Consider the following 27,622-nt stretch of genomic DNA (forward strand, 5'->3'; position numbering starts at 1 on the left):
AGAGACAGGGAGGTTATAACGAAGTGGCCACTATACATAAGGAGGAGTCCCCCCTATTAGGTCCGTGCCTTAGGCCACTAGACTATTAATCTAGCTAGGCTGTGGCCTAAGCTCTTATAATTATTAATATTATAGAAGTACTAAATAGATAGAGTAGTCTAATTAGTATAATATAATTAAATTATATTAATATTATTAATAATATTCGCTTTTTTTAATAATATAATTAAAAACAAATATATTTTTTTAAAAAGTATTTTATTTTAGTTAAAAGTCCTTTTATAGATTATTATAAAAATAATAACCTTTTTATTTTTATTAACTTTAGTCTATTATTAAATTATTTAGTCTTACTTTAAAAGAGATTTAGGTTTTAGAAATTATACTACTTAGTAATGTTTTCTCCTAATCACATTATACTAGGTGATAATACTATAGGCGTCTTAGGTTGTCTATTAGGCCCTTAATAAAAGTACAGACAACATCCCTAGCCAGAGCGATAGATTCCGGGTCATATGCCTGGGGCAGGTGGGCAAACGTGACGTGCCCCTGTTTCTCCCTGTAGGCGTCGTTCAGGAGGGCCTCAGCAAGGGAAGAGTAGAGGCGAAACTCGCAAAAGTAGAGGCCGGCGTCGTTGGAGACGCACGAGACGATGTCCTGATGCTGTTAGTAGGAGAAGGTATTTTCACAGGGAAACAGAAGGAAAGAGAGAGAGAGAGAGGAGAAGTACCGGAAAAGAAGCCCGGACTTGGGCGACGCCGGCCTCGACGGGGAGGGACGTGGCGAGCACTTCGGGCAGGCCGAGGGCGGCGAGGGCGTTCGAGTCGACGAGCCGGCCGTCGTCGCCGGGGAGGTTGTACCCGCCGCGTCGGGCCGACGTCTCGAAGCGGAACTGGGCGTCATCCCAGCCGAGGGCAATCATGCCGAGGTGGACGATGAGATGGACATCGACATGCTCTGCTGCTGCTGCTGCGGTGTCGTCTAGGGTTGTTTCAGCCGCAGCTGGAGATGTAGTGGTGGCTTCCTGCTGCTGGAAAAAGGACGCCTTTCCGCTCCAAATGTCCTTCGAGACCTGCCGGACGTCGGCGTAGTTGTCGCGCGTGTCGCGGTGATACTTGAGGATGCGGACGGTGGTTGTCGAGGTCGAGTCGTCGTCGGCGCTGTTCAGATGCAGGGTGGGGGGAAGGGCGTCGCGGACGAGGGCCGAGGTGTTGAAGTCGTATTCCAGAAACGGCTATAGGTTGTTAGGATCTTTCTGCCCTTTTTTCTACCTTTTTTTATGACTGCTGGTTGCTAGGGAGTGCTTACGGTGTTGCCCGTTACAGCCACATTGATTGTCGTTGGCAAATACATCCTTTCCTTTTAGGCTGGCTGGCTTGTTTCGTTAGTGTGTTGATTGTGGCCAAAAAAAAGATAAAATAGCAGAACCAGACTGATGCTTTTATTCACTTTTCGGACACAGTCACATACTCTATTTCAAAGGAGATAAAGAAGCAAATAAAACCATAAGAAAACAGTGCAGCCGCCCGGCTGGGCTGGGAGAGTGAAAATGCCTTGTTGCTTCCCCGCCGCCCAACTGTGCCACGTAAAACCGGTGGGTGTTGAGGGGACAAGACAAACAGAACAAAAATTTGAAGAACAAAAAAACTGCCTTGCCTTTGAAGAAAGGAAAAGGATTCTGTCTGAGTGGGTGGACGCGGGGAAGGGTGGGCAAGGAGCAAGCCACCATGTCTTAAGCGGCTTTATTAATGGTCGAAAAAAATGGCTTGTCTGGATCGACACCAAGCAAAGACACATGCTGTCCGTATATGCCGGTTAGTGATTTCTCTTCTCGAGCGTTATGCAAAGGATTATTTTCTTCCCCTCCTCGTCTTCAGCTCAAACGACTGCATGGTCATCATCTGATGTCGTGGCCGTCTGTGTCCTGTCTGTATCTATTCATGTACAACACCAGCCTAGTCTATAAATGCCGTCTATCCATGTACTGTTTTATGGAGTATTCGTTCACAGTTCATCTCATCTTAGATAGTAGAGAAATCACTTTTTTGCCCCCCTTTTTTTTTAAAGAAAGAAAAAAACAGAAAACATTCCTCTCTTGAAAAAGATCGGCAATGCCTCCCCAGCCTCACGAGACGCACAAGGACCAAAAGGCCCGCGAGCTGGCCGAGAAGCGGGAGCGCGATCAGGCCACCCCGGCCGACAAGCGCGCCGAGCGCTGGCGCCAGTTGCCCGAGTTTAAGGGCATGAAGGACGAGGCCGAGGGTTAGGGTTATTGACGAAAGTAAATGCCGACGCGACGCCTGGTGGCAAGCCGCTACCTAACCAACTCCCATTCTCCGACACTTGCTGGTCAAGAACAACAACCTGGAGAAGCGACTTTGTGGCGTGTACCAACAGCAACAGCAAGTATCGCGAGTCAAGCGTTCCATTTGCCAGACAGCACAATCGCATCTGTCATCACCATGAGCTTCGAGACAACCTGGGACGAGGCCGTCAAGGCCACCGCCGATATTCTCGGCGAGGACGACTTTGAAGAGGTGCAACGGTTCCGGAGCGCCGAGCAGCTGCTGCGCGAGGTGCAGACGCTCCAGCGGAGCTGTCTGCGCAGCACGATTGCGCGCATGCTGGCAAACATGAGGCCTAAAATTGAGCACCTCCAGACCTTTGCCACGTTTCTAGTCCTCGCGACGGGGTCGAGCTCCATCAGCCTGGCCTGTCTGTGGGGGGTTATCTATCTGCTCGTCGAGGTACGCCGTTCCTGGGCTCTGTGGAAGAAAAGAAAGAGAAAAAGAGATATACATAAAAATATCGTATTCAAGAATAAAGAGCCAAACCCTGACTTATGACCTTCCACCACGTACCCAGCTCGGTAGCAAATCCGACGACGCCCTGCGAGAAGTCACAAAGTACTTCAACGACCTTGCCGAGCACATTGAGCTCTTCGAAGCCTACCGGGCCTCCGTCAACGTGGACCCAGAGCTGCTTGAGCGCTTCTTTGGCCTGCTCGTCGACCTCGTCCTCGCCGGCGCCGGCGCTATCAAGCACTTTCGCAAGCACGACGTCAACCGCGGCAGCGCCCTCAGCCTGCCCTCCTGGCGCGGCGTCGACCGCGACTTCGCCCAGAGTGTGCAGGGCTTCGCCGCCCGCATCAAGCACCTCAAGCGGCTCGTCAAGGCGCAGGAGATGCGCCTCTCGCAGGAGGCCATGCGGCAGTCACTGCAGAACTTCGACCTGCACCACCACGACGCTGAAGCCAAGATTCCGTACTACCAGCTGCCTTTTTATAGGAACCCTGCCTTTTTTGGGAGGACGGATACGCTGGAAAAGATTCGGCTGGCGCTGGAGCCGCCCGACGACAATGGTGGTGGCGGAGCCGGCGAGGCAGACGTCGTGTCGCTTCGCTCGCTCGCCATTTGGGGCACCGACGGCATCGGCAAGACGCAATTGGCGCTCGAGTACGCCAACCGGCAGATCCGGCGCGGCTGGCAGCTCGTACTCTGGATCCCGGCCCAGTCCGAGGGCAAGATGGCGACGGCGCTGGTGGCGGCCGCCGAGAGCGTGCAGCCGCCGGGTTACGCCGACGACCTCTCGGCCGACAAGAAGCGACTAGTCATGTGGAGCTGGCTGCAGACGATATGTAACTACAAAGTTCCCTTATCCGAAATGATTGAAGTAACATGAAGCTGACCGTGCTGACGCTGTGCACTGTACAGCCATCCCTGGCTCATCATCTTTGACAATGTCGATGACAATGCCCTCCTCGACCCCATCTGGCCCACCACCGGCGCCGGCCAGATCCTCATCACCTGTCGCAGCGAGCTCATTGCCTTGACGCCCGCCGCCAACGCACTCGAGATTGGCTCGTTTGGCCCCCGCGACGGAGGGGAGCTGCTGCTGCGGCTCGCGCGCAAGCACACACTCACCGCGGACGATATGTCCATCGCCGAAGAGCTCTCGACGATGCTGGGCGGGCTGGCGCTCGCCATTGAGATTACCGCCAGCCAGATCCTGACCCGAAAAAAGACTATGGCGCAGTTCCTGCCCTACTTCAAGGCCAACCGGCGTGCTCTCCGGGTGCCGCCGCGGTACGCGGCCAGAAACCCGTACTACAACGAGACGCTCCTCACGGTGTGGCGGACGGCGTTTGGGAGCTTGACCGAGAACAGCGCGTCGCTGCTCGGCCTGGTTTGCTTCTTTGCGCCGGACGATATTCCCCGGGACATGATTAGCACCGCGGTGCATATCCCTGGGACTTGGGAATTCTTGTCTGACACGGAGCAGTAGGTTACGCAAAAATGCACCTTTAATTGCCACAGTGACAGTTGTGGGCTAATCATGCACAAAAAAGGTACGAGGATGCTCAGGCACAGCTGCTGCTGCTGTCACTCATCAAAATCAACGAGGAAAAGGGCTACATCTCGCTACACCGCCTTGTCCAGGAAGCCTACTACGACTGCCTGGCCGAGGACGCGCGCCGGGACACCTTTGTCGTCGTCTACAAGCTCCTGGCCAAGGCGTTTCCCCGGCGCGCGATGCGCCGGCAGATGTACCTCGTCTGGCGCGAGTGCGACCTGCTCATGCCGCACATCGAGGCCGCCTTCGACAAGTACGGTGAGCTGCGCGGCAACGGCCTGAGCGTGCAGGACCCGGCCCTCGATACAATGATGGCGGACGCGACCTGGTACGTCGGAAGCGACACACACTTTTATCACCACCTTCAAGGAAAATGCAGGCCATCTCGATGTGCTCTTGATTGAGTGACGTGCGATAAAAAAAGGTACTGCAGCGAAATCTCTTCCCTCTCGCTCGGCGAAAAGCTGGGCGCCGCCGCCACAGACAACTGCGTCGACAAGACCTCCCTCGGCCATGCCAGCCTCTGCGAGAGCCTGGCCACGATCCACCACCGCCGCGGGCGGTACTGCGACGCTTACTCGCTATTCCTCTGCACCCTCGAGATCCGTCAGCGCGACCCCTCCACGACGGCGCCCGAGCTGGCCGACTCGTACAGCGCCGTTGGCCTCGCCCTTTTTGGCCTGTTCCGGAGCGAGGAGGCGATTGCTTACGTGGGAAAGGCGCTCGAGATTACGTACGGCGCGCCTCCGGGGGAGCGGCACACGTTCAACGTGGACCGCTACCTGCGGAACCGGAGCCGGCCGCTCGCTGCGCTGGGACGGCTCGCCGAGGCCAAGGCCGACGTGGCGGCGTGCGAGGCGTTCCAGGACCAAGTCTACGGCCCAGACAGCCACTTCCACGGCGAGTATGCTAAAAATTCCTCCCAAAGGTAGCAATTTTGGTTGATCAAAGACTAAGAAAGATAATTGTGATACAGAACCGCGTACATCCTCGGCAAGATTGCCGCCACGGAGGGCGACTTTGCCCTCGCGATGAGGCACCTCCAGCGCGCCTACGACCTCCAGTACCTGGGCAAGCCGACGCACCAGAGCGTCGCGTCGGCGCTCTACCACCAAGGCCTGGTGACTGTGCGCCAATCCGCCGCCGCCGCCGGACCCAACAATAGCAACGACGATGCCGCCGCCACCGCGTTGCACTACTTTCAGCGCGCCCTGGCCATTACACAATTCAACGAGCCGCGCCGCGGCGACCAGGGCGAATCGGCACGCGTCAAGTGGCAGATTGCCAAGATCCTGGACAAGACCGGCCGGGCCGAAGATGCGGCCAGCTACCGCGCCAGCTCGCTCAAGGTGAAGCGCGAGCTGGAGGAGACGGGCCTGCACCCAATGGCGCCGGACGAGGAGCAGGCGTGGGACTGCTTCTCGGATCTGGTGGATAGATAAGACTCTTGTTTCTTTTTTTGTATTCGCAAAGTGACTGGTCTGCTACAGCTAGCTATATCCCGTGATGGAGGAGAAGAAAAGAATGAGAGCTCATTTATCCACCCTGCTTTTGTTGGAGATAATACGCCAGAGTCGCATAATGAACCTGCAGCCAGCCAGAACCATGGAAACAATGGCAATTACCAGCCCAATGACGCTTAAGGAGATTACGGCCCAAATTGTATACCACAGGCGCATGTCTCGCCTGTCCCGCCACAGCGACAAGAACCCGTTGGGCTGAATGTCCTTAACGTAGTCTTGTATCCTGCGCAGCCGGTCCTTGAAAATGGGAAAGTCGGTCTGCGAGTCGAACGAGTCGCGCATCGACATCCCAAAGTGAAACACACCCGAGACGTTATAGCCGGCAAGCTCGTCGAGGGCCGCGTCGATGAGCGTCTCGCCGTCGGGCTGCACCATGGCCGCCCGGCTGCGCTCCGTCGTCTGGTAGATGGCGCGCGACCGCCGGTCGCCTCTGAACAGAAGCATGTAATAGAGGATAATCTCCCGGAGGAAGCCTCTGACGCTGAATGCCGTTCCAGCTTCGTCTTCCTGATGGAATTCGCGGAGCAGTGTTTTACCAGCTTGTTAGCATATCGCCGTGATCGGGGTTCCGGGCGACACTCACATGGACAGGATAGAGTCATCCGACTGCTGCATATAGCAAAACGATGGGAACCGAAAAATGCAGAGAGAGGGAACGGTGGGATCAAATGCCAAATGCTCCCCTAGCGAGTCCACCCAGATGATGCGCATGTCGGCCATTGCTTTCAAGGTGGACACGTTGAGATACGACACATCAAACTTGGTCACCGACTCTGGGACATGCACCTCGCCATCTGCTGCGCAGGGTGAGGAATCAATCCACCCACGTCCACGAGTGCTTGTCGTGGATGGAATTGACAGCTTACTCAGCAGCGCTGTCGTGGGTTGAGTCCACGAAGCCTTCTCGTGGGTTGATGGCCACAATATTGAGGACCCATGTCGTCTCCACATCGATTTCCTAATTGAGTAATTTTGAAGCTATCGTGAAACCCCCTTACCCCGCCTCATCCTCGAAACTCCTCCGTTGAGCAATCCTCCCCAAGCCCCATTGATACAGCCCTGTCCAGCAGTATATTGTCAACATCCTTGATTATTCCCGCGCGTAGCCACGAGCGTAAGGTTTGGATAAGTCCAATTGTTCCTGCATCCATCCTGTTCCGCAGCGGAGTAACCATTAGCCCTGCTGCCGAGAACAGCCTCTCGCACTCTGCGCTCATGGCCGGCACTGTCATCACATCAAGTGCCATTCGAGACAGCTTAGGATACTCGAATCTCTTCAGGTGCCAATACTCCACCGGGTCAGCCACATCTCTGTCCAGCTCCGACATGCTAGCTTGCCAGCGTGCGTATTCATCTGCTCCGGCAGTGGGTGCATTGCTTTGCCGGTGTCTATTACGGTACCTATCAAATGAGGACAGCACAGTCTTCTGCTTTTTTAGCGCTGGCCCATCGGCAGTGGATGCGACTGTGATTTGCAGGTTACTATATTCATTGCTCCAGAGCTGCTGCACAATCTGCTTCGCTTCTTCAACCCATTCCGGGTGGTGCCGGCCCCAAATCTCGTCAAAATAAGTCCATCGCAGCCCAGGATGCAAAGCAGCGGCAGCGTAGTAGACCGGCGTGTCTCTCAAGGTATTATAGTACTTGTCCAGCTTCATCCAGCCAAGATTGACGTTAATGCCAAAATGCTCCGGCTCGGGATGCGTCTCGATCTGCGACTTTGCGTCTTCCAGCTTGCTCAGAAGGAACTCAAATGCCTCTAGCACGTCAGTCATCGAACCGAAGGTCTCTCGTATGCCGGAGGCGCGACAACGCGGCTGCCCATCGCCCTGGAGCGCTTGTACAACCACGTGGAAGTCCGAGAGGATCTCGTCAAAAGTCCTGAGCACCGCCCAATCGTTCTCGGTGAGGAAGCTTGACTCCTCAAGACAAGGAGGAAACCTCCGGCCTACCTCTCCTCTCCGGCCATCTCGGAAGATTCTCTTTGCTTTAGCAATGAACTCTTCATAGAAAGGCTGCAGTCGCAACAGCCGCTTGATCATGTAGTATTGGGATAGCCATCTGGTATCGTTGTCAATAACCACGTCGACTGGCCGTTGCTTCCCAACTTCGGCGTCGTCAGCTGCCGCATACGAGTCTTGTTGGATTTGGCGAAGCAACTGCGTCAGAACATCCGACCGATGGACCCAAATGGCAAAGTTGTGAGCTTTGCCGACGGGGCCTCTCCGCATCCACGTGTCGTGCGCTGCCCTTGCCAGTGCTTCGCCCTTCGCGACGGTGTCCTCAAACGCCTCGACATCTTTTCCAAACAGAAGGGACTTGACGACGAGATTGAGAATGTGGCCAACGCATCGAACGCGCCGTCGCACCGGATCGAAGTGCAACTCTTGCGCGATCTCGCGCATCGCCGTGTCGTTGTTCGCTGCATTGTCGAGGGTGAAGTAACCCACTTTGTCCTCGATGCCGAAGGAGCGAATAATGTCAAGGATCTCAGCAGCGATATTCTCGCCGGAGTGTCGTTCCACCAGCTCCGGAATGCCCAGGACAAGCTTTCGGAGTTGGTTGTCCTCATCTCGGAAGACAGCCGTCACGCCGTATAATGCGTGACGGTTTCTGGTCCTCGCGCCATCGAAAGCGATATGTATCTGGCCCGGAGACCTCCTCAATGCATGCTGAACGGCATCGCGATGGCGCTCGAACTGCTGAATAGCCAAGCTCTGGATAGTCTTAGCAGTAACATGCGCATCCTTGATACGCACCGCAGGATTCAGGTATTCGAATATTTGTCGCAGACGTGGATGTTCGACCTGCCTGAATGACTGCTGGCTCTCTACTATCCAGTTCACCACCAGCTTCTGGAACTCGGCTTGATCGAATCGTCGGATTAGGTTGTTCGCCAGGGCCTGGTCGTTAGGCTCCAAACGTTTGAGGCCCATGAGGTCTGTGATCGATGCGAAGGCTTTCCTTCCCTCTTTCGTCTGCAGTGGCGTTCGTCGTCGTCCTGACGGATCCCAGTAGCCGTGAGACTTCCAGAGGTGGTGCTCGGCATTCTGTGTGCCTCTTGATTCGTATGACTGTGGTGATGATGCTTTTTGGCGCACGCACGGCATGCAGATCCATCGCCTGGACGCTTCTGATTGAATCTCAACGCCGTAGTCCCATATCCAAGACACCGTATCCTTGGTTCGTTCGGCTAGTGTGAAGCCCTTCCAGACGCGGAATATGCGCTGCTCCTCATCTGAGGATGGCGTCCAGGATGTCAAAGGAATTTTTCCCGCGTCTAGAAGGGCAAGCCTCGGGAGCAGTAAAGCATCGTGCGGGGTATCATCGCTAGCTGGTGTTTTAGGTTCGATGTTGGTAGTTACTGGCTCGGCCATGTTTCAGCTGCCAGTCGCCTCGTGTTGCAGGTGGCCTAAAATGGCGACGCGTCGCAGGACGCGACAAGGCGCGCCCGCCGTACTGTAGTGGGTGGATAGTGCCGACAACTAGTGTTACGTCGGCCCCAGCGAGCGACTTAGGTTGGCCTCTTACCCTGCAGCAGAGCTTCCGTTTCTCGCGATGCTGGACGACTGGTCAATCCATCCATATCGTCCATCAAAATGCGCAGCACCGTGGATTGGTTGATTATGTAACAATTCAAGTCGTGGGTTGACGTTGACGCGTGTTGAGGTCAATATATTGGTCAACCAGTGGATTTCGTGGATTGATTCCTCACCCTGCTGCTGCGTTTAGAGCGAGACCATTAACAGCAGGTAGAGGGACTAAATCTCCAAAGGCGCGCAGCAGCTCGTCCAGCGGCCTAGATACCATGTCTATCGCCACACTGGCATGCTTGCCGGTGCCGGTGCAGCGGCGGAGAATGCTTAGCTCTACCGCGCTCGCGAGATCAGCCGAGATGTATAGTGTCGACAACCAGCCGATGGTGCTAAAGACAAGATGATGCAGCAGCATCTTGTCCGTTATCTCAGTGTCATCCTTGATGATTCCCTTGCTATGAAGCCTGCTTTCTATTCGCGCAATTGATATACCGCCGTGATCTCGCACCACGCTTGCGACCTGGCAAGCAAAGCAGACGGCCTTGGCCGCCGGCTCGTCGGGCAGGAGAAACTGAGGCGTGAACACCGCGTCCCACTCGTCCACCCACTTGTCGGCAACAATGAGGCAGAGGTATCGCATAAAGGCCATCCATTCGGCGTGACCTTGGTGGTATCATCTCCCGTGCAGAGTTGGAGGAATAAAATTTCGTAGCTGCTCAAGCGTTGTTTGGGCCGAGGCGAGTTGAATGACAATATCCGCGTCCAGTACGAGCCCCTTTGACTACTGCCATTGTCCTGGCTGTCGGCCGAGTTTACTGGCCCGAGAGAGTGGAGCTGGATACCGTTTGCACTTGAACCCATAGTGTTTGCAGCGTTCTTTTCGAAACGACATCAGCCGACAAGATGAGCAACGGACCGGCTTCATATCTGACATGATCGGTTCATTTCAGTCTGAGCATCGTGTCGTGGGCGTGTCCCAGACTCTGCTGCCTGGCGCTGGCGCCGTGGCGTCGAGGCTGTTGTCATCAGCGCGGCGGTAATAGACAGATGACGACGGGAGGTCTGGACCGAGGCGAGATCCTTGTAACTAGCTGGCTCACAATGGTGGCTTGGAGGCAGCTCGATGCAGCTCAATGCATATTGCGGACAGCTGTATCGCGGAGAGGCAAGAGGGTGGTGCTGGGCGGGGTCCCCGTCAGCTCTCTTCAGCGCATAGGTAGGTATGCATCTCCTCCAGGCGGCTTGCATCATCGCTTGCCTGCCCAAGTAACTACACTGATCATAGGCAGTTGACGGTAAAAATAGAAAGGAACACGTCACATGCTTACACGTTTCTATTTTGGCCGCCACCTTGGGACTCGGCAATTCATTCGCACGCTGTCCAGCCATGGTTGTGGTAAGGAGGATAAAACAGCTCTCAGTGTTGGCCCCGTTGCCACGCGCCGTTTGTGCACTGCGCCCGCCATTCAGGTCAGGACCTGAGGCAACTGAGCCTCGACACATCTCTACCCTACAATCATACGGCGCAAACGACTTGAAACTTGAAGCCAAATTCGCTTCAACCATGGATATTCCACTTCTGGAACTTCGCGATGGGAACAAGATTCCACTGGTGCGTGACCAAAGAGCCTTGCCCGCTGCATTTCCATCATGCATGCGACGTGGTAACCAGATGTTTAGCTCGCTTTCGGCACCGGGACTGCGTGGTTTAAAGAGGTTGGCGACACCTCTTTTAACCACGAGCTCGTAGAGGTGACCAAGACGGCGATTAGAAAGGGATTTCACCATCTGGACTGCGCCGAAATGTACGGCACGGAGGAGGAAGTCGGTGCCGCCATCCAAGCCGCCGGCGTGCCGCGCGAGAGTCTCTTCATCACAAACAAGGTCGCCCCGGGCATCGACGACATTCCCGCTGCCGTCGAACGCAGCCTCGCAAAGATGAAGCTCGACTACTTTGACCTGTACGTGCTTGTTCTCTTCCACCCGCTGCACGACCGCCGACGTTGGCTGACAGGAAGCCTCATCTTAGATATCTGATCCACATCCCCTTCTTTGCAGAGTCAGACGACGACTTTGCGCGCGCCTGGACTTCCATGGAGGACATCAAGAAATCAGGCAAGACGCGGTCCATTGGCGTGAGCAACTACCTCCGTCCGCACCTCGAGGCGACGCTGCGGACCGCGTCCGACCCGCCGGTTCTGAACCAGATCGAGTACCACCCGTACCTGCAGCGCGCGGGCGCCTACGTGCCCTGGCTGCGCGAGCGGCACGGCATCCAAGTTGGCTCGTTCAAGGGCCTCACGCCGGCGGTGCGCTGCCCCGATGGCCCGCTGCGCGAGCCGCTGGCCCGGATGGCGCGGGAGAAGGGAATAACCGAGCCTGTCGTGCTGCTGGCCTGGCTGATGCAGAGCGGTATTGTGGCAGTCACGACGACGAGGAAGCCGGGGCGGTTGGACGAGTATGCGCAGGTGCTGCAGGTTACGCTGACAGAGGCGGAAATGGCGGAGATTACAAAGGTTGGCGGGACGTATCATTGCCGGACCTCCTGGCCGGAGTATTTCGAACCGGACGACAGATCTTAGAATATTGGGGACTACTTGTGGTGCCTTGAGATAAATTTTACACGCAGTCGTAACGAGCTTTGTCGTATTCTTCCGCAAGCTACGTGTTGGAAGGCCGATGCTTTACAATTGCAAGGTGAAAGTGTGGTCCGACAAATCCGTGAACATGCTTTTGTTGGAGAGCCCCACTGGCAGAGCTGACCGCCCTCGCGCGGCGTTCGGTAAGGGAGGAGCTGCTGACGCCGCTTGCGAGGCATGGCGCAGAATCACGAGCATGATGCGAAAGCGCTAGGGAAGAGGCAAATATTTTGCCATAGCAGATAAAATACATGGCTAGGGAACTCGTAAAACTGAGCCATATATGGTCGACGCCTCTCTATTCCCGCAACTACGCCACTACTGTGTAGCTGCCGTCTCGAGCAATATAATTCGAAATCCCCAGAGCTCTCGCGCCCCATCAAGCTAAACCAATGCCACAGAGGAAAAGTCGTCTACGACCCTATCCGGGTTCGCCTCAGCCACCTGCTCAGCAGTATGGCTGGTGGCGAGAGCCACGACCTTGCAGCCGGCAGTCTTTCCGGCGCGGATGCCCGCAGGTCTGTCCTCAAAGACGGCGCAGCCGGCTGGGTCCTTTATGGCGAGCTTCTTCATGCCGAGCAGGTACCCGGCGGGATCGGGCTTGCCGTCCTCGACCGATTGGCGGTGACGAGGTGCAGGCAGGTGGGCAGGTCGAGGACCCGGCCCCAGCCGCTGAGCAAGGGTAGCGAGGCGGACGTGACAATGGCCCAGTGCAGGCACAAGGCGCTGACTCTGTCGAGCATCTCGCGCGCCAGGGATGATGGTGGCGTCAGAGCCGTAGTTTTCTAGAATGCTCTTTTCAATATGCGTCGCATCTGTGTATAGGAGTATTGAGTTGATGCATTCGTTAAAACGCAGAAATAGGTTGAATGCGTGACTTACACTCCATGGTTGCCTTTTTGGGACATATAATCTTGAGCGCATCAAAGGTTCTGCGGCCGTGAGCCGTTTGCAGAATGTCATTGGGGTCGATTCCCAGCTCCTTGCCTATACTGTAGGCGACACAAGGTCAGTGGTTTTTGCTCCTCGACTGCGAACAGCGTTTGCATACCGCTGCCAGTGTTGAACTACTGTGTTAGTAGAGTCAATCAGTTTGTGCCATCCATATCGAACAGCAGTGCCTCGAAGGGCACCACCACAGGTGGCGGTGATACCATCATGGCTGATGGCAGGATTGCAGGAAGCGTCGTAGCCAACTCTGTAAATGGCCAGAAGAATTAAATCCTGAATTGATTCAGGTGATAGAGCTAACGTGCTCCTCTATGAAGGGTTGTGGCATTACCTAGTTGCGCTGGAGGTGCAGATTTGTGGCTTTGATACTTCACGTTCTACTTCCCGTTCAACTACCACGCTGATCCTTGGATCCACTGCTCGATGGTGAGATTTTTCAAAGCCAAAGTGTCAAGGTCTGGGATCAAGATTTTGTTTATCTACTTTAATTCGCCCCCCCCCCTCTACCCATTCAACTATCTATCTAAGGCCTCGAAGGCTCGGGCCCTGTTTTTAATCACCGCACTTGCTTTAGCTCCTGCGCCATCTTCCTGGCGCCGACAATGGCGAAGCAGGCTGCCATCAGTGTGGGATTGGTGGCATTCTGCGTAGGAATCACGCCGCAGCCGCCGACAAAGAGATTCTCGGTTCGCCAGACCTTGAAGTGGCTGTCGACGACGGAACATCCGTCGTCGACAGGGTTGGCGCGGGTCGTGCCGCAGATGTGGAGCGCGGCGCCCGGCGGCATGAACCCGCCCAGGCTCGTGGCGATGCGCACCATGCTGTAATCGGGGGGTTGTTAGCTGCAAGACTAGGCTAATGCTAGGTAATGGATGAGGGACAAATTATGAATCATAAGCACTCGGTCATCATGTCCCGGGAGCGCTGCACGTCTTGCTCGCCAGGCTGAAAGTGGAAGTTGGATAGGCCTTGGCTGCATGGGTGCTTGTCCCAGGTCCCTCTCAAGTAACCGCTAGCAAAAGGTAATAATCAACAAATCTGGATGGTAGATTAGACTTGGGTCCAAGCAGTGGCCACCCGTATCTTGAGCTTTCGCACGGGTCCGAACCCTGGGGGATAGGTCGTGGCTCGGCTCTTCGGACCTCCTCGACGGCACCCTCGACTCGCTATCCCCCCGAAGCATATCCGGACTCAGCACGCCGCCAGAGGTGCATCACAGCGTCTGGCTTGCGGGTATTTCCAGGATTCTCGGCAATTTTTGGCACAACACCATCCGACGGGCCGCGCCGGTGGACATCCACGACAGCACGCAGCGAGGGTCGCTGACGGCGTACCTGCCTCCTGACAAAGAGTCTGCCGACTGTCTGCGGAAGGTGGACAGTTATCAGGCGGGAGCTGAGTATCTCACATCTACTATGTTTAATGCCGAGATTCATGGAGGCTCTCATGCAAGCAAATTGCCTTTAACAACGGGTCGAAGCTGGCGCTGGCTGTCGAGGCCGGGGCTACCTGGAAGGGCGCTCCGCACCAGGCTCCTTTTCCCATCTTTGGAACCAAAGTTTGCTGTTTAATCATGGAGAGCAAGGTGTATCGGCGCGAGCTGAGGCGAGGCTTGCAGGTGACGGATTGTGTGTCAATGACTCTGACGGCAGAAGGGGGTACTGTCAACGTAACTCTCGGTGCGAGACAGGCACTGGGCATAATATGCATGCTTTTTGTATAAACAATTGTTTTTCTTTTTTCTCCTCCTGTTATGAGACGGTGGGAGGGGTGGAAGTTATCATGTACATTGTTACGAAATGTAGAGTATAAAAGAAGTACCGAGCCTGCTGTGCTGTTAAAGACGACAACTACGGCACTGGCACAACTTGCGCTAATATTACGGCCTTCTCTTCCTTTTTTTTCTCCTTTTAGCCAATTTTGATCGCAGAGACTTCCAAAAGCTCTTCCGGCCATCTACAAGCTTTTAATCTATTGCCTGGTGACAGTATTGCATGGGATTTTTACGGCCAACGTTGAAGTCACCCAAGTCCACCTTTTGGAATTGGTAGATCAAAGAGGCCCAAGACCGCCCCGCACGGATCTGCACTCTCCATACTAAGCGTATTTGCAGGGCGTGCCGGGCCAACGCTACCACCACCGTTGTTCTTGGAGAAATGTGTATCAGAATAGAAAGAGGGTTTCACATCTCCAAGAAGAAGAAATTCGTCCGTGCATCAGTTTTTGTAAAAGTAGCCCGACTTCTCAATAGCAAATCCTCCTTATACCCACCAAGCGCTACGCGGAACGATACCCTAGAGCACTTATACGATTTCATGGTCGTGCTTTATAGATTGGGACTGAGGCCACGCCGTCTTGGAATCCTCTGAAACACCTTTCTTACTATCTCCTTTGGGAAGGATAAAGTAAATGCCCAAGAATTGCCAACTCACGTCTGTTGAAGGCCTTCTTAGTCCGCCCCGTGGTTGGAACCGCGTTCTCGTCGAAGCGCCCAGCACTTCATGAAGCTCGGTGTGGAAAACCAGGCGTTTAGAGACAGAAATGCAGCGCTTGAGGACACGAATAACACAAATATGGATACCATAGCGCAGAAACGAGTAGAAATTCGGGGAAGAGGATCTCCTGCAAAAACTCCACGTATAACACACACTTGCGCATGTTAAGGTGGAGGCGCGGCACGAGTAGGCAGCATAATAGCCAGTGGTAATTTGCTTCATGAGCTCGGCCATATCGCCCATGCGGCTGGGTTAAGGTGCTGGGTTAGGCTGCTATCCACATACCTGCGTCAGCTCAGTGGAGGCGCCGCACAAGTGTCAAGTAACTAGTTAGCATAAAAGGCACAGGGGACTCCTTATTACAACTTAGAGCAAGGGTAATACGAGACCTCTCCTATGCAGAATCATACAATTTTTATATAAAACCTCACAACTGACTCATTAAATCAAATGCTTAGTCTCTAGGTATCAGCAATCTACTATCTGCACAGTGATACATATAAAGTGGCCTGACCATCTTGAATTCTCCTCGGACTATCTCACCCTTGAGCTTCACTTCCGAGCATACCCTTTAACTCTGGTTATTCGACATCTCCCTCGCTTTCACCTATTTCGTGACATGAAATTCACTATCCTTCTGCTTTGCGCTGGGTCTATCGGCTTCGCCTTACCCAAGGCCCAGTGTAACGAAAAGCTCCCCTTTATTCCCGCTCCGAAGGGCTCGGGTCGCACATGTCCGGTGGTTAATGGCACAAGTTCCGTCTACAGCGAAGACGAATGCGGCACCAAGAGATTTTGCAGGGCTATTGGAGCTTTCGGTCTTAATTCGACTCTGTTCACTTTCAATCCCAAGCCCAAATGGGACACCATGGAGGCCTGTTTCAAGGACCACAAACGAGAGCCTGAACAGGAACTCCTCCCCTTTGACTTTGGCGACGGATTTGACTGCGGTAACAACCTCTCCACAACCGAGGACTGTGACGGTACTTTGGAGCACTGCAAGAGTATCGATGAGATAGTCAAGTTTGAAAAATCAAGAGGGGGGGATCGATTCGGCGAAGATGGTGAACAGATGACTGATATCCGTTGGGTGAGCACTGATGAGTGTCTCAAGGCTCATGTACCTGAGCCGAAGGACCTGCCGTTTTTGGAGGGCAACCCGGACAAACCATGTGGCACTAATGGAGATGAGTCCGAGGAAACGTGCGGCACCGAGGCCTTCTGCAACTTGTTCTCTGCAGATGTCAGGGATGGAAAGAAGCGCCAAACTTCTGGCTCACCCTACATTTGGGGCAAACGACAGTGCCTTGATGCTCACCAGAAGAAGCCGGCGGCTGCGGTCTTCTGATACTGTCTTTACCCAGGACAATGCAATCATTTTCCAGAAGACCGTTGAAAAGGTAGCAATAATGTCGGTATTACTAAGTGGTCTCAAGCTGTTACGTTACGAATGCTATCTTTGTTTTCTACATAAAGCTACCTCATTGGAACAGAACACTGTCTGATGCGTTCTCGTTGGTGACAAAACTCCAGTCTAGACTTCACGAAGAGTTGGCAATTTGTCGGCGAACGTAGGGTTAGGATAATGCTACTCTACGAGGTTTCTGTCCTTCTCTTCGTCTGGTGCGATGATTTATTGCACAGCATCAGATGTCTCCGCACCGGTCTTCAGTGTTCCAGAGTTACCCTCATTTTCCAACAGGTGGCTGATTCACGGCGCCCAGGAATAAACCGCGATGGCCACGCCAACTCGATATCCTAGGTCACACCACGAAACGTTTGAGAGAGGCGCCTCACACTAGAAAAAGAAATGTGTGCGGCTGAATGATACCAGTTCGAAGTAAAATTCTAGGCTTAACACCCTTGTACAGGTGAAGTCATGGATAGCCATAATCCGGCCGGCCTCACCTTATTGCTGCGAGAATCGGTGAGCCAGGACCTTCCTGACGGGCCTAGTAGAAAGCAACACATCGTTTCTTGCTGCGTTTTACATGCTGGTTGTACAACAAAATATAAGCAGCGCCTAAAAGGCCGTAATGCGGCCGTGTAGGGCATTGTTGTGTTTGGGAACTCTAATGCTAGCTGCCCTGTTCCTATTATGTCTAAGCGTTTTGTAATCACGGCGCGTAGGGCTTAAGTAAGGTACTTATTAGGCGTTATTTAACGTGACATTATTGTCAGTGGCGCTGTAGCTTTGCCTCCCTACTAGTGCCATCTCTATTGTGGTTACCCGTGTTAATAGTAATTACTTAAACCCGAAGGTGTAGGAGCGTGGTTGTCCCTGAAAGTCCCCCCTCACCCAGAAAAAAAATGCGAGGATTCGGCGCCGTGTCCGAAAATCCGGAAGGTGAAGAAACCCGGGGTAGTTTCGTGAGTCTTTCTCCATCTGCCGTCCAACACTGGTCATGACGCGTTAGTAACAGATTTTGCAAAATGAACTCGAGCACTAGAAGCACCATGGCATGGCCACGAAGAACTAGATAAAGAGTACGCGGTAGGTTGTCTCTATGAACATTAACTCATTTCATTTGCTCACTAATAATATGGAATGCCTTAATAAGTCCTAACTAGTGAAGCCACAACGACCCTAACCCTAAGCATCGCAGCCAACTTTATACCAGAGTATACAAAGTAACAAGGTGTACATCTGAATACTCCCATTACGGACTTCCATATAAGTCCTCACATCACCATCCACCATCTTTACCAGTTGTGGTAGTACTTCTCCTCAGAGCGTTCTTTGAACCAGTCGTACATGTTGCGCAGCTGCTCGACGTCCTTGTCCTTGACCTCGGCCCACGCCGCATTCAGCTTGCGCTTTGCCTCCTCGATGCCCGCCTCAACCTCGTCGTCGTGCTTCGACCCAAACGCACGTTTATAGTAGGACTTTGCATTCGAAATCGCCTTGCGCGCCTGGTCCACGCGGTTCTCGTTAGACCACAGGATCTGATTAATGAAGTCGTTGGCTTCCTTGTCCTTCTCGTCCGAGACGGTGGTGCGCGAGAGTTGCGTGAGCAGCATATAGCGGTTGTAGATCTGATTAGCCTCCTGCAGGGCGCTGAAGCCCTTGCTGTAGTCGTCGCGGGAGACGATGCGCATGGCATCGACGGCGGTGGCTGGGTCGAGTCCGCGCGAGCGCAGGCAGGCGTCGGCGTCGTCAAACTCTTCGCCGTGCCTAGAGTAGAAGCCGCGCAGGCAGTACTCGATCGTGCCGGTGCAGTCCTCGTTGCGCGTGGCGCTGGCGGGCAGCATCCAGTGCACGTTGGGGTCCTTCTTCCAGCAGTCGGCGCGCGAGGTGTCTGCCTCCTTGACGGGCTTGGTAGTGGCGTCGTCGCGGGCCTCGAGCTGGGGGGCGGCGAGGGCGGCGGCGGCGAGCAGGGGAAGAGCGATGAAGGACTTCATTATGATGAGGAAGTTACAATTGGTCTCGAGCTTGGTGGGAAGACAGAAAGCTGACGGAGAGTTTGGGGTCCTGGGAATGTGATTCGGGAAGCGAGCTTCTTTGTACAAGAGCTCTGTATGAGCAGGTAGCAGGCCTGCAATTATCGTAGCAACTGCGAATACGACAGGGGCTACGTGAGGCTATACTCAGAGGATTACTCAGTCCCATAGATATCGGCTCATTGATGATGGGCCAGTTCCATCGAGAAAACCTTGGTACTATAGATCCGCTTCATGCGTCATGACACTATATCAGGCCAACGCTTCGGCATAAGAGAAGCTTGGACGAGTGGATAAAATGAGCCGAAAGTGGTGTCATGTTGTCATGGGGGTCGCCGTTACTTTAAATTTACTTTAAATTGAGCCCCTACGCTCGTACTTCGATTTACTCTTATTGTTAGCTGTAACGGGCAAGCCGCTTGAGCGGCGGCTGTGCCGCCGAGCTTCTAGAACCTTCCATTGATCGAAGCTATAGAAGTGCTGTTATGCTCTCATAAAGTTGATTCACTTTCTTTCCTCTTCATCTTGATAGAAAACAGCATAGGAACTAGATAGTTGAATCAACTTACTAGCGGCCTTTCACAACTTCTTGCATCAAGGTGTTATGATGATAGTTTGCGGGAAGCAACGAGAACGGCTCTGGTAGCGATAGCTGCTCTGTGGGCAAGCATCTCTCCGTGCTCTTCTGAATAGCCAGGTCGGCCATATCACAAAGACGAGGATGGCCTAGAATATCTGCGGCCGACAACTTCAGATCCATGTCCATAGCCCGTGCCGACAGAACCATGGCACTAATCGAGTCACCACCAAGCTGGAAAAAGTCGTCGTTCATCCCAATGTCGCCGCGATCCCGACCAAGCACATCTGCAACCAGCTGGTGTATTTTACTTTCTGACGTATTGGAAGGGGGCCTCATTCTAGATGAACAGAAGCCACGGTAGATGTTGAGCTCCCGTCGCAAAAGTGAGCACGCCTTGTCCTTGATAAGACGCCGGTCTACTTTGCCGGTAGGACCGAGGGGGAATTGCTTGAGGGGAACAAATAACGAAGGGATCATGAAAGGAGGTAGGCTCTTCCGTAGCGCCACTTCCGCGATCGATGCCCGAGATTGAAACTCTTCATCTGGGACGGCGAACATGGCAGACGTGGACAGCGTGCCTTGGTTGTTACTGGAGCGTTTCCCTGCAACATTGCTGGCATCCCAGATAAAAGCAGCAAGTAACCTCTGACTGTCTGAGTTCTCGGGGGCAATGATTTCCACAATGGCATCCGTTGTGGCAGGAAAATGCCGCGCAACTTGATGTTCAATCTCCGCAAGCTCCATTCTCTGCCCGCGAAGTTTGACCTGCCTGTCCTTCCGACCAACAAACTCTAGCGATCCGTCGCCGTCTGGACTGTACCGCATCAAGTCTCCAGTTCTGTATAGCCTGCCTGGTGACTCACTTCGTGGCATGGCACGCAACCACTTTGGCGGCGGAATGAAAGGCGAGCCGCCCAGATCCTCTCCCATGTACCCGCGGCCGACAATCGGGCCCTCAATCACCAACTCGCCAACCGCCCCAATGGCAACCAGCTTCTCTGGGTTGGCAGGCTCTACCAGCCAGCATGCGGAAGAAGCTGCCGATCCGATATTCACCGGATTGGCACCCGGTTGAGTCTTGGGCTGCACAGTGCAGTAGACCGTCCCCTCAGCAGGACCATATACGTAGACGAGCCGCACGGCGCCTGACCAAACCGTAAAGTCTATTCCCTTTGCAGACTCGCCACCAATCACCAAGGTGTTGAGATCTGGTACAGCGGAGGGTGTTAGAGTTCGGGCGACCGAAGGTGTCAGAAAAGTCCAGTTTGCTCTACGATCTCGTATGGCTTTGGCTAGGTTGTCCCGGCTGTCCGCTTCATTCGGGACGCATACGCAGCCGCCAAGGGCCAGTCCAAACACATAATCGGCAGCGGTGACGTCGAATGCATGGGATGCAAACTGAAAAATACGTGACTGGCGACCCAGATGGAAGTGCAGTCCAAGCGCGGTAACTTGGGTGGCGAAGGCTGAATGCTCGATAACGACGCCTTTCGGCGTTCCCGTTGACCCCGAGGTATACAGCGCACATAGGGCATTACTAGGGAGTGCTTGGATGGGATGATGCACTTGAGTAGTTAGCGAGGCTTGGTTTTCTCGACTGCTGTTCTCATCGACCTGGACGACGTGTTGACAGCCGAGCTTCGCCGCCAACGCAGCCATATCCTTGGAACATAGCAACACTGATGCTTGCGCATTCTTGCAAATCCACGCCAGCCGTTCGGTTGGGTGTGAAGGGTCCAACAGTATGAACGCGCTACCGGCTTTGGCGACTGCCAAGATGGCAACAGCGACCCATTTCGACTTTTCAAAGCAAAGAGGAACCATCATGTCTGGACCCAGTCGTTTCTCTCTAAGAACGGCTGAAAACAGTGACGACTGATCGTCGAGCTGCTTGTAGGTAAACTGACCATCCCATGCGTCAATCGCGCTAGCTTCTGGCTGCGCTACGCAATGGTCGTGAATCATGTCATGGATGCACCTCGGAACGGCTGGAGGCGCTGAAGAGTTCCAGCACTCGATTTGCTGCAAGTCATCTGTGCTGATACTGTCCATGTCGCCCACCAATTTATCCGGCGACAGTACTGTCTGCTTCAAGACATTGCCAAAAACTTGTAGAATCCGTCTCATTTGGGCCTTGGGCACCACCGTGGCATCGTAAACAGCCTCGAAACGGACGCATCTATCGGCGCCGGGGGTTGACAGAATCGTCAATGCGTATGTATTCCACATTGGCTGGGGCGTAAAAGCACCAGTATCACCGAAGATGCCAGATTTTTCGGCTGATGATTGACGCTGTTGAATGACGAGGAGGCTTTGGAACTTGCACGCCTTGGCCGCGTCGTCTCCAAGGCGACTGATGTTCTGTACCCCAAACTGTTCAAATTGTATCATCTCTATGATACGTTTCTGCAGCGTCTCCAGCTCCTCGTGAATTGATGAAGAGGACCTCAACTGAACCCTCAAGGGAAATGTTGCAATCGTGGGACCAGCAATCTTGTCAATCCCCGGCACGGGCGCTGCCCTGCCAGAAACCGTCAAGCCAAACACTACATCATTCACGCTGGTGTAAGCCATTAGAGTCATTGCCCACGCTAGCTGTATGCGCGTGGTGAGTGTTATATTTGCTGCCGTTGCAACACTTGGAGGGAGGCATATATGCTGGCTTTCGGATTCCGTGGTATTTGGGGAATGTGTGGGCGTTGGCAGAGCTGGAAACTGTTCGGCGCGTATCCCAGCAAACTCACTTCTCCAATGATCGGATGAATTTTTATTAGATTGGAGTACATATTTGACAAACTCCCTAAATGTTTGAAGGACTGGAACGTGGCCATGATACGTGTCGCTCACTTGGGTCTTCAGGATAGCCGCTGACCAGGCATCGTATATGCAGTGATGCATGGTAACGACGCAAAAGTTTGGCTCTCCGCTGGCGTTGGATATGATCGCCATTCGTACGAGCGGCGTACCCAGATTTACCGGCTTTGCCTCGTCGTCCGCCAGATATTTGGTCAAGTCATAGGCCATGTCAACAACCGCCTCGTCGCGAACCACGACTTGATACGTTGGGCCGTCACCAACAGATCGTATGACACGGGTTCTCAAGGCGGGGTTCGCGTCCAAGGTGGCTTTCCAAGCTGCTTCGAGCTTTCGAAAGCTAACGCCCTCTCTAAGCTTGTAGACACGTCGTGACACATACGAGCCTGGCCGTAGGGAGTTGAGAGCGACAAGGCCCTGTTGCATTGGTGTAGTTGGATAGATGTCCTCAATCTGAGTCGCCGGTAAAGCGTACTCCTTAGCTGCTGTTGCGAGAACAGCTTGCTTTTGGCTCTCTGTAATCAATTCAAACGCCGAGCATGTGTAACTCTGTTGCGTGTTTCCCTCCGTGGAGCCAATCAGCTTTGCCTGACTTGACAGTACTGGATTCGCAAAAATGTCCCCAAAGGTCAGACTAAGACCGAGGCCATGCGCGGCTGAGGCCAGCCTCATCGCCGCCAGCGAGTCGCCTCCCCGTCGGAAAAAGTCCTCGAATCTTCCGATGCTCGATTCAGCAGTGTTTAGCACCTGCGACCAGAGCGAACGGAGCTGCAGTTCTTGGGGTGTGCACGGGGCCTCGTGGCTGGCAACGGATCCCAGACATGCAGCTTCCTCCGAAGCCGTCATCTGGAAGAGAATTTCGCGCAGCTTTCTGCGATCAGTTTTGCCGGAGAGATTGAGTGGTATATGGGACACTATGACGACGACGGTTGGAATCATGTACCGGGGAACGACGCTGGCCAAACGAGTCCGAAATATCTGCAGGTAGACAGTGGCTCGGTCCAAGGGGCCGAGGAGAACAGTACCTCCCGTATCAAGTGACGTAGGGTTCATTCCGAGAAACGCTGTCAACTTGACATCCTCAGATATTGACGTGCGGCACACGTCCATAATCACATCGCAGACTTCCGTGTCTGAAATGTCTATCAGACAGCGCTGAACCTGCTGGAGCACGTCGTCCAGGTCAAGCCGCTGTCCGTATAGCTTGACTGAGTTGTCTTTTCGGCCAAGGTATCGGACGGATCCATCGTCAGCAAATTGTGCCAAGTCTCCTGTTTTGTAGAGCTCCCCATCGTATCCAGGCTGTAGTTTTCGCAGCCAGGCTACATCGTGAAGAAATGCAAGCGCGGTTCTCTCAGCATCAAGGTATCCGCGAGCCAGCACGGGACCTTGAATAACTAACTCACCAACAGCTCCCACAGGCACCAGCTTGTTATGGTCGCCGGTGTCGACGAGCCAGATGGATCTCCCGACTCTGTGGCCAACGTTCTTTCGGTCAGACGCGACCGTCGGGCTCCTCCTCACGCAGCAGAGGCTGACACTCTCAGCCTGACCATACGCGAACAAGAGATTCACTTTACCCTCCCATGTTGCAAGACCTTTGAGCGACATGGGCTCACTAGTCAGGAGCAGCGTCTTGAGCTCGGGGGTCATGCCTGGATCGAGGAGGGCTGCCACAGACGGGGTAAGGTTGGCCCAATTGACTTGGTACTCGGCAATGAATGTCTCGAGGTGGTTGAGCCGCTGCAGCTCAGACGGCATACAGACACACCCTCCGAACATGAGTGTGAGAAGAATGTCCCGGTGAGCTATAAGGAAGGCGAAGCTCGAAAACTGGAGCACACGAGACTGGGCATCCAAGCAGAGTGATTGTCTCAGCAGTGTAGCCTTGTGAGTTCAGCCAAGAGACAAGGGAGAGAGCGAGGGTGACAATAAATCACAGAGATCCGTCTTCTAGAAGGCTTTATAATGAGATCTTTAGAAAAGAATAGTCTGTCAGCCCGAGATATTCAAGCCCTGAATAGTTTATGTTGGTAGATTTTTTTGGCCATGGGGTTCTTAATCATTACCCTAGTTAGCTATAGTCTCCTTGTAGTCTCCTTACTAACGGGCAGGCAGTCATCTGCGCTGCCATTTAATTTGATAACTTGACCATTAACACCGAGGCCTCCGAGAATAAAAGGAATCATGAACGTCATTTCTGGAGCTCTTCTTTCCCCCATCCCCTTTCCCTCCTCTACGTAAGACGCAAATAACAGTCCAGTTCGGTAGACATTGCATGCATGAATCGACAATACATACCAATAAAAGCAATCTTCCATCTTGGCAGGGCGTAATGGGTCTTGAACTCGCGAGCAGATTACCCATCATTAGTGCAACCTGAGCGGAGTTGATGTCGGGCGGTGCCCGATGACAAAGTTTGCCATCGTCAGCTCGCCTCAACAAAAGTTCAACCCTAGCTGCTGCGGGATGTCGACACTTGATCGTTCTTTACGTCACGAATCCCACCGCCTACCAGATGGAGACGTACTTCAATTCGGGCACCGCGTGGGAAAATTACATGCTCGTCGGCGGTCCGGGCTATAGTAGCAACGGCTGCTCTTGAGCGGGGTTTCGTCGAGGCGGTGCAGACGGTCTGAGCCGGTACCGCCGCGACTTGGAGTCGGGGGAAACTTACATTTAGTACATTGCGCACAAAAGTTAATAAGGCCAAAACCATGGCCACCAGGAGCTGGGAAGAAGAAGCTCAGTTACAATCCAAAAAGGTTGTCATTTCCCTGCCCTGCCCGAATTCAAGCAACGGACAACCTTGCACAATATCTTTGTGGCGAATCACCGAACGAGCTACAATTTCTGAGACTGGATAAAGTAGATGGTACTATACTAGAGGATACTTAGGTGAGGAGATTCGATCTACTAGATAAGAAAGTAAGAATATTAATAGGGTCATGTATAAATGAAAAAGTAGTAGAGAGCTAGACAAGAGAATATAAGTACTAGTAAAAGTCCCTTTGTGCAATCTCTGCATGACACTCATTCTGTGTCTTGTGGCTGCACAGACTTGGTCGTTTCCAGACTCCACCGCTCATCATGCTTCGCCAGTGACACGGAGACGGCCCTTGCCGCCTTGCGCAGCCGCGCTTGATCCTCGATGGCATCGTCCGGCACGTGGTAACCATCCCGAGGCAGCAGCAGCCCGAGAAACGACGACTTCCAGTCCGCTTCCTCCGCTTCTTGTGACTGACCACGAGACGCCAACCAGAAATACCGTTTCCAGAACCATGACAGCAGCCCCAAATGCCAGGTACCTCCAATGGACGACGATGCAGGTTTCTCTCGCCACTTGTCCGAGCTGCCGCCTAAGACCAGTGGCTTTGTCCGAGAGCCTTCGCATTGGATGTCTGTAGTCGTGGCTAGCCCATCCATGAAGCGATCCACCGTCTCCATGGTCCCGTTGCCGTCGCGCCAGAAGCCCTCAGCCCATACGGTCAACGTTACAGCCCACTGCGTCACTACTAGGCTGACGCCTGAGAAGATATAGTGTGAGTGCGCTTCCAGTGCACTGCTCGCAGCCATTGCGATGCTATCAACGCAGTGAGGTTGGTACTAGACGCTGACATTGCCGGGCGTGTGCATACCTATCCCCGACACCTGCGTCTCCATGGGCTCAGGCATTTCCACATCGAAGAAGTTTCCTTCCGTCTCGGTATCGCGAGAGTGGCAAGGCACCCACGATCCGTCGACAAAGACTTTGTCCTAGGCCAGCTCGAACCCGTCCATTGCGGTTCTGTGTAAATAGTCACGTGACACTTCCGATTCAGCGCACTGCCCGTTGATCATAGTCGCCTTAAGCGTCTTAAGGCACAGCCGCAGCGCGCACCGAAAGCAAAGGGGATCCGCTCGCACTGCTGGCCCCCCTCACAGGTGTTGTTGCGCAGCGTCGCGAGGCCTTAGAAGCCGAGAATGCTGCTCCGCGCCCACGGCCGGACCGGGAACGACGATCCCCGGCTGATGTCCAGCGACGTAAGGTTGAACCCTGACTGGTCGACGCGCATGGTGAGGTTGCCGCCAGTTTTGCCGCGGTTTTTACCGCGGTTTCTGCCGCCGCTGCCGATGAGAAGAACTCGGCGCCAACGGGCTCCGTTTGATCGTGAAACGGGCTCCGTTTGATAGTGAAACGGGCGTCGCTCGACGAAGCTGGTGAGGTCCTCACAGTCGTGGCACATGTCAAGCGTGGTCAGCGACACGCCGCCGTCGTCGAGGAAGGTGCAGTTGCCCGTGGGGCATGTCGCCATCGGGGCGATGCCCACAGAGGTATTTTGCAGCGGCGAAATCAGACCCTGCATAATAGCGATGTTCATGCAGGAGTCGAGCTTCCAAACCCTACCCCCTCTGGTGCCGCTGGTGTGACTGCAATGATTGAGCCGCGGGATGCTGCTACCCCGGTGACATTGCGGTAGCATACGTCAATTTGCAGAGCAGCCTGGAAGAAGGGATCCGTGATTGCCGTGAGGAGGAAGACGGCGGCGCCAAAGCTTGCCAGAAATCTAAAGGTAGGGTCAGTACAGGGGACACCTCCAAAGCAATGCTGAACAGAGGGGAATTTTCTTACCATCGCTTCCCGTCGACTAAATGCCGCCCAATCAGCAGGACAGAGCCCCATGCCCCACGACTGGCCTGATGGTACCGACCCAAATCGACGAGGCTGCGCGAGCTCTGGAATAGCCTATGAATCGCAGGCTAAAATCTGGTCGCTATACAGGGTGTATTTTGTCACTTTCCACGAGCCTTGTTTATTAGGGCGAGTATGTGGTGCTCAGGGGAAATCTGACTGCCACCATTCGAGCTTCGTTTGACGCACACAGGCTCAGCCTGATTTCCTTGACTCGTCCTTGGCCTTTACTCATTCTCAGCCTCAACAACACAGAGGCAAGCGACAGATGGGTGTTAGATGGGGACTTTTACATACTGCTGTAACAGGTGCAGACCCTGATAATTGCATGGAAATGTAAGAAACTTATAGAGGAAACTAGTTGTTAGATATGGCAAAGGTCGCGCGCACATTATGCAAACGTACGTTAATACCAAACCCGCTTGACTACATTAGTTTTATAGATCATCCATTGGAACTCTTTATTATCCGAGCTTCTCGAAACATGCCAAAAAGGGGCTAGCGTTACAGTGGCAGCAGTAGCAGCAAACCGACGTCATGCGCCCGTCATGGAAGGCGGCTACATGCCAGGTAGCTCTGAACAGTAGCTCTCAGCTTTCTCTTATTTAAAGATATAAC

The 27,622-nt window shown here is 53.8% G+C and overlaps 10 protein-coding genes across 10 annotated transcripts; 3 read left to right on the forward strand and 7 right to left on the reverse strand.

Annotated features, from left to right (window-relative positions):
* Positions 1-2,111: 2,111 nt before the first annotated feature.
* On the forward strand, positions 2,112-5,795 carry ISF_07261 (Tetratricopeptide-like helical; the record flags this gene model as incomplete). Its single annotated transcript, XM_018850864.1, has 7 exons — positions 2,112-2,262; positions 2,404-2,747; positions 2,866-3,614; positions 3,714-4,280; positions 4,349-4,681; positions 4,787-5,257; positions 5,330-5,795. 7 exons carry the CDS (start codon positions 2,112-2,114, stop codon positions 5,793-5,795), a joined length of 3,081 nt encoding a protein of 1,026 aa, XP_018701776.1.
* A 90-nt stretch (positions 5,796-5,885) lies between these two features.
* Positions 5,886-9,253, reverse strand: ISF_07262 (Ribonuclease H-like protein; the record flags this gene model as incomplete). The annotated part of the gene is made up of 3 exons (XM_018850865.1): positions 5,886-6,357; positions 6,743-6,834; positions 7,049-9,253. 3 exons carry the CDS (start codon positions 9,251-9,253, stop codon positions 5,886-5,888), a joined length of 2,769 nt encoding a protein of 922 aa, XP_018701777.1.
* A 334-nt stretch (positions 9,254-9,587) lies between these two features.
* On the reverse strand, positions 9,588-10,061 carry ISF_07263 (hypothetical protein; the record flags this gene model as incomplete). Its single annotated transcript, XM_018850866.1, has 1 exon — positions 9,588-10,061. The coding sequence occupies one exon, from the start codon at positions 10,059-10,061 to the stop codon at positions 9,588-9,590; it is 474 nt and encodes a 157-aa protein (XP_018701778.1).
* Positions 10,062-10,976: 915 nt separating this feature from the next.
* ISF_07264 (Aldo/keto reductase) lies at positions 10,977-11,994 on the forward strand (the record flags this gene model as incomplete). Its single annotated transcript, XM_018850867.1, has 3 exons — positions 10,977-11,024; positions 11,093-11,373; positions 11,427-11,994. The coding sequence occupies 3 exons, from the start codon at positions 10,977-10,979 to the stop codon at positions 11,992-11,994; spliced, it is 897 nt and encodes a 298-aa protein (XP_018701779.1).
* A 441-nt stretch (positions 11,995-12,435) lies between these two features.
* Positions 12,436-13,822, reverse strand: ISF_07265 (glycerol-3-phosphate phosphatase; the record flags this gene model as incomplete). Its single annotated transcript, XM_018850868.1, has 4 exons — positions 12,436-12,866; positions 12,934-13,043; positions 13,103-13,249; positions 13,563-13,822. The coding sequence occupies 4 exons, from the start codon at positions 13,820-13,822 to the stop codon at positions 12,436-12,438; spliced, it is 948 nt and encodes a 315-aa protein (XP_018701780.1).
* A 2,294-nt stretch (positions 13,823-16,116) lies between these two features.
* On the forward strand, positions 16,117-16,845 carry ISF_07266 (hypothetical protein; the record flags this gene model as incomplete). The annotated part of the gene is made up of 1 exon (XM_018850869.1): positions 16,117-16,845. The coding sequence occupies one exon, from the start codon at positions 16,117-16,119 to the stop codon at positions 16,843-16,845; it is 729 nt and encodes a 242-aa protein (XP_018701781.1).
* Positions 16,846-18,200: 1,355 nt separating this feature from the next.
* ISF_07267 (hypothetical protein) lies at positions 18,201-18,899 on the reverse strand (the record flags this gene model as incomplete). Its single annotated transcript, XM_018850870.1, has 1 exon — positions 18,201-18,899. One exon carries the CDS (start codon positions 18,897-18,899, stop codon positions 18,201-18,203), a length of 699 nt encoding a protein of 232 aa, XP_018701782.1.
* Positions 18,900-19,506: 607 nt separating this feature from the next.
* ISF_07268 (AMP-dependent synthetase/ligase) lies at positions 19,507-24,093 on the reverse strand (the record flags this gene model as incomplete). The annotated part of the gene is made up of 4 exons (XM_018850871.1): positions 19,507-20,327; positions 20,382-22,064; positions 22,263-22,385; positions 22,485-24,093. 4 exons carry the CDS (start codon positions 24,091-24,093, stop codon positions 19,507-19,509), a joined length of 4,236 nt encoding a protein of 1,411 aa, XP_018701783.1.
* Positions 24,094-25,365: 1,272 nt separating this feature from the next.
* On the reverse strand, positions 25,366-25,908 carry ISF_07269 (hypothetical protein; the record flags this gene model as incomplete). Its single annotated transcript, XM_018850872.1, has 1 exon — positions 25,366-25,908. One exon carries the CDS (start codon positions 25,906-25,908, stop codon positions 25,366-25,368), a length of 543 nt encoding a protein of 180 aa, XP_018701784.1.
* A 374-nt stretch (positions 25,909-26,282) lies between these two features.
* ISF_07270 (hypothetical protein) lies at positions 26,283-26,678 on the reverse strand (the record flags this gene model as incomplete). Its single annotated transcript, XM_018850873.1, has 1 exon — positions 26,283-26,678. One exon carries the CDS (start codon positions 26,676-26,678, stop codon positions 26,283-26,285), a length of 396 nt encoding a protein of 131 aa, XP_018701785.1.
* Positions 26,679-27,622: the final 944 nt, after the last annotated feature.

Source organism: Cordyceps fumosorosea, assembly GCF_001636725.1.
Source record: "Cordyceps fumosorosea ARSEF 2679 chromosome Unknown scaffold_21, whole genome shotgun sequence".
NCBI classification, from domain to species: Eukaryota; Fungi; Ascomycota; class Sordariomycetes; order Hypocreales; family Cordycipitaceae; genus Cordyceps; species Cordyceps fumosorosea.